At 67.1% G+C, this 3,724-nt stretch overlaps 1 protein-coding gene across 1 annotated transcript in view; it reads left to right on the top strand.

The window, feature by feature from the left end:
• Window positions 1-208: 208 nt before the first annotated feature.
• Window positions 209-3,724, top strand: part of ESPN (espin) — an 11,094-nt gene continuing 7,578 nt past the window's right edge. Inside the window, exons 1-5 of the mRNA XM_019470711.1 lie at window positions 209-462; window positions 2,806-2,992; window positions 3,092-3,274; window positions 3,356-3,487; window positions 3,579-3,722. Of these exons, the coding sequence (XP_019326256.1) occupies window positions 209-462; window positions 2,806-2,992; window positions 3,092-3,274; window positions 3,356-3,487; window positions 3,579-3,722 (900 nt within the window). The remainder of the gene's footprint in view (window positions 463-2,805; window positions 2,993-3,091; window positions 3,275-3,355; window positions 3,488-3,578; window positions 3,723-3,724) is intronic.

The raw sequence follows: 3,724 nt of genomic DNA, 5'->3' as shown, positions 1-3,724 counted from the left end.
GGGGGGGGGGGGGGGGGGGGGGGGCTTTGTGCAGCGCTTGCTGCATGTGGATGCAGGCCCTGCCAGAGGGCAGACACGCTTGTCCCATGGCCCCTCCAATGGGCTGTCCCCTCCCTCCGGCCCTGCTCCATGCAGATGGGACCTCCACCCTGGCCAGCCCACCCTCTCCAGGGCCGGCTCCTGGCTGGAGGATGCGCTGCGGCTGCCCATGGTCCCCAGTCCCACGCACGCTCCCCAGTGCCGACGGCCGCCCCACTTCCTTCCGCAGGACACAGACAACTCCGGTGCCACCATCCTACACCTGGCAGCCCGCTTCGGTCACCACGAGGTGATTGACTGGCTCCTCCGCTTCGGGGGCAGCGACCCCACAGCGGCCACTGACACGGGAGCACTGCCCGTCCACTATGCCGCGGCCAAAGGGGATTTCCCTTCCCTGCGACTCCTCTTGGGACACTGCCCCAGGTAATGGCCCCTGCTGCCAGTGGGCGAGATGGGCTCGACGCTGGGGGCTCACTGGCCCACCGGCAAGAGAGGGGCTGGCGGAGGAGTGGGGTGCCCGCTGCTGCCCCATCCCTCTCTCCAGCCGCTGGGCAAAGTGCCAGTGCTGGGGACGGATGCCACAGCCACCCTCATCCCCCAGCTCCAAGGGCAACATGGCTGCGTTATCAGGCCGGGCAGCCAGCCCACCTTCTTTATGGCCTGGAGAGAAAGGGCGAGGAGGAGAGCAGCAACGCTGGCAGAAATATTGTCGCTGGCTGCCGGGTCGGTTCCCTGGGCTCCTGGCGTGGGGCGATAACACAGCCGCCTTTGTCTGCCCGCTGTTATGTAAATGGATTAGGCTGCCTGCCGAGGAGAGGCCTCTCCCCACGCCAGAGGCGACCTTTCTGCCCGCCCAGGGCTGCGGGCATCGCTGGACGCGGCAGCCCTGCTCGGCCGGCACCACCGCGGCAGCGTCGCTGCTTCGCCTCCTGAGCAGTACCCAGGGCCAGGCTGGTCCCCCAGGGTACACGGCACGGCAGCCCACCAGGCACGTGGTGCCAAGCCTCGCTGCGGGGCTGCGGCAAGCGATTAGGTGGCCCCTAATCTGATTTCCCGTGGTGGGCAGAGGCCGCTAGAAATAACCCATGGCCCCAGCCGAGGTGGAGCCCGGGGGGATGTGCTGTTGCCCGACACCATGCCCGGCAGGCTCAAGGGCTGCGGATGCGAGGGGGTGCACAGCTCCCCCGCATCCAAGGGGGTCCCGAGGCAGCAGGAGGTTAACCAGGGCTCAGCAACTCTCTGTCCCTGGGTGCCACAACCCCAGACCCCCCCAGCCTTCTCACCAGGCAGGGCCGCAGGGCCCACTGTGTGGGTCCCTGTACCCCTGTGGCACTCACCACCCTCCCCTGCTCAGCGTCTGCCAGCAGCCTCCCCAGCCCTGCCCTTTATCCCCAGGTGTGTCGGCTCAGCCCTGGGCACCTGTGGGGATTAACACCCTGCAACCCACAGCCCGGCCCCAGCCCAGCCACAGCTCTCGCTTGGTGCCCACGGTGTCGGGCCCGGTGTGGCGCAGCGCTGGCAGCAGCCCTCCCGTGTTCGCTTCCACACTTCTTGCCGGGGTTGCTCCGCTGCCGTCGCCACCTTCCCCCTGAATTATTTAGGGCTCGTCCCGCTCCCAGCCCCGCGCCCGTCCGGAGGCTCCATTACAGCCACGAAATCCAATCCCCGTGCACCGCCACGGGACGCTGGTGCTCCCGGCCCACCTTCACCCTAGCCTCGTGGGGTCCCCGGCAGCCAGTGGCCTGGTGTGGGGTCGCAGCCATCTGGCAAAGCAGTTTACCGGCACTTGCCCAAGTGGCTTAACCCCTTCCTGATTAGTGGGAAATGGCAAACAGGGGCTAAACACATGCCCGTGTCCCCGCCGTCCCCCCACGCCCCAGCCCAGCCTGCCGCCACCCCGGCCCCAGTCCCTGCTCGGGGCGCCGTGCCGGCCTGGCGCTGTGGCACTGTGGGGCAGGCACCCTGTGGCACGGGATGGCGGGAAGGCAGCGCTGGCTGCGGCCCGTCTCACGGTTACAGGGATCAATTATTAAGGCCCCACGATCGTTGCGATAACAGAGCAGAGTATTTATTGCTCTTCCTTTTTTAAATATTCAACAGGGTTTTTTTATGGAGCACTTAATAAAACAGCTTCCTGCGTGGCGGGGATGCAGGATGCAGGGATGCGGGATGCAGAATACGGGGCTATGGGATGTAGGATGCAGGGATATGGGATTTGGGATGCAGGCTGTGGACTGTGCAATTCGGGATGCACAATGCGGGACATGGTGATGCCAAGGCCCGCTGGGGCGGCGGGGGCATGCCTGTGCCTGGCAATGGGTCTGGTGGGGAGCAGCGGGGTCAGGCAGCGCCATGGTGCAGGTCAGCCTTTACCTGCTGGCTCCCCCGTGGCCAGTGCTGCCTAAGCCGCTTATTTAAAAATACTGCTAAATTGCAGTATCCAAAAACAGCCGGAGGAAGGAGCTTAGCCTAAGCAGGCTGATTAACTTAGTGACCGCCCGCTGCAGCGGCTGCCACTGCGCGGGGACCCAGCAGGGAGCCGTGGGGTGGACGGCTCCCAGCCCTCGCTGCCCACACTGCTCATGCTGCCTGGCCCTGGCGCTGCCCTGCCCGCCCCCGGCCAGCGTGTCCCCTGTGCCGTGTGTGTCCCCTGTGCCCCCACATGTCCCCATGTCCCTGCAACCCACGTGTCCCCTGTGCCCACCCATCCTGGTGCGCTGCCAGCGGCAGCGGCCATGGGTGACGGGCGCTGTGCCCCGTTTGCAGCACGCTGAGTGCCCAGACCAAGACGGGGGCCACCCCGCTGTACCTCGCCTGCCAGGAGGGCCACCTGGAGATCATCCAGTACCTGGTGCAGGACTGCGGGGCCGACCCCCACACGCGTGCCCATGACGGCATGACCCCGCTGCACGCCGCTGCCCAGATGGGCCACAACACTGTCATCGTCTGGCTGGTAAGCGCTGGCTGGGCGCGGTGTGGCAGTGTGGTGGCACAGCGTGGCGGCACGGCGTGGGGCTGGCAGCGCCAGCACTCAGTCCACCTGCCTGCGCAGATGAGCTTCACGACGGTGAGCCTGTCAGAGCGGGATGCCGAGGGGGCCACAGCCATGCATTTTGCTGCCAGCCGTGGCCACGCCAAGGTGCTGAGCTGGCTACTGCTGCACGGCGGGGAGATCACCACCGACAGCTGGGGCGGCACGCCACTGCACGACGCCGCTGAGAACGGCGAGCTGGAGGTGGGTGCCGGCAGCTGGTGGGGTGCCGGGGTGGAGGGGGGGCCACCCTCCGGCCCTGCCACATGTTCCCCCTCTCCCCAGTGCTGCCAGATCCTGGTGGTGAACGGTGCCGACCTCAGCATCCGTGACCAGGACGGCTACACGGCGGCTGACCTCGCTGACTACAACGGCCACGACCACTGCGCCCAGTACCTGCGCACTGTGGAGAACATGGTACGGTGGTGTCCTGTGGCCGAGCACGTGGGGAGCACGCGGGGCTCCGCCACTCCTGCCCGGCCGCCTGACCGCGTGGCTGTGCCAGCAGAGCGTGGAGCACCGCGTGCTGTCGCGAGACCCCTCAGTGGATGGGGAGTGCCGGCAGCCCGACTCGGGCATGTCATCTCCCAACACCACGGCATCGGCGCCCCAGGCACGCTTCGAGGTGGGCTCCCCTGCCAGCACCCTCTCCAA

Source organism: Aptenodytes forsteri, unplaced genomic scaffold, assembly GCF_000699145.1.
Source record: "Aptenodytes forsteri isolate BGI_AS27 unplaced genomic scaffold, ASM69914v1 Scaffold16, whole genome shotgun sequence".
Taxonomy (NCBI): Eukaryota; Metazoa; Chordata; class Aves; order Sphenisciformes; family Spheniscidae; genus Aptenodytes; species Aptenodytes forsteri.
Note: the sequence above shows the minus strand (reverse complement) of the source record. Positions and strands in the feature narration are given on the sequence as shown.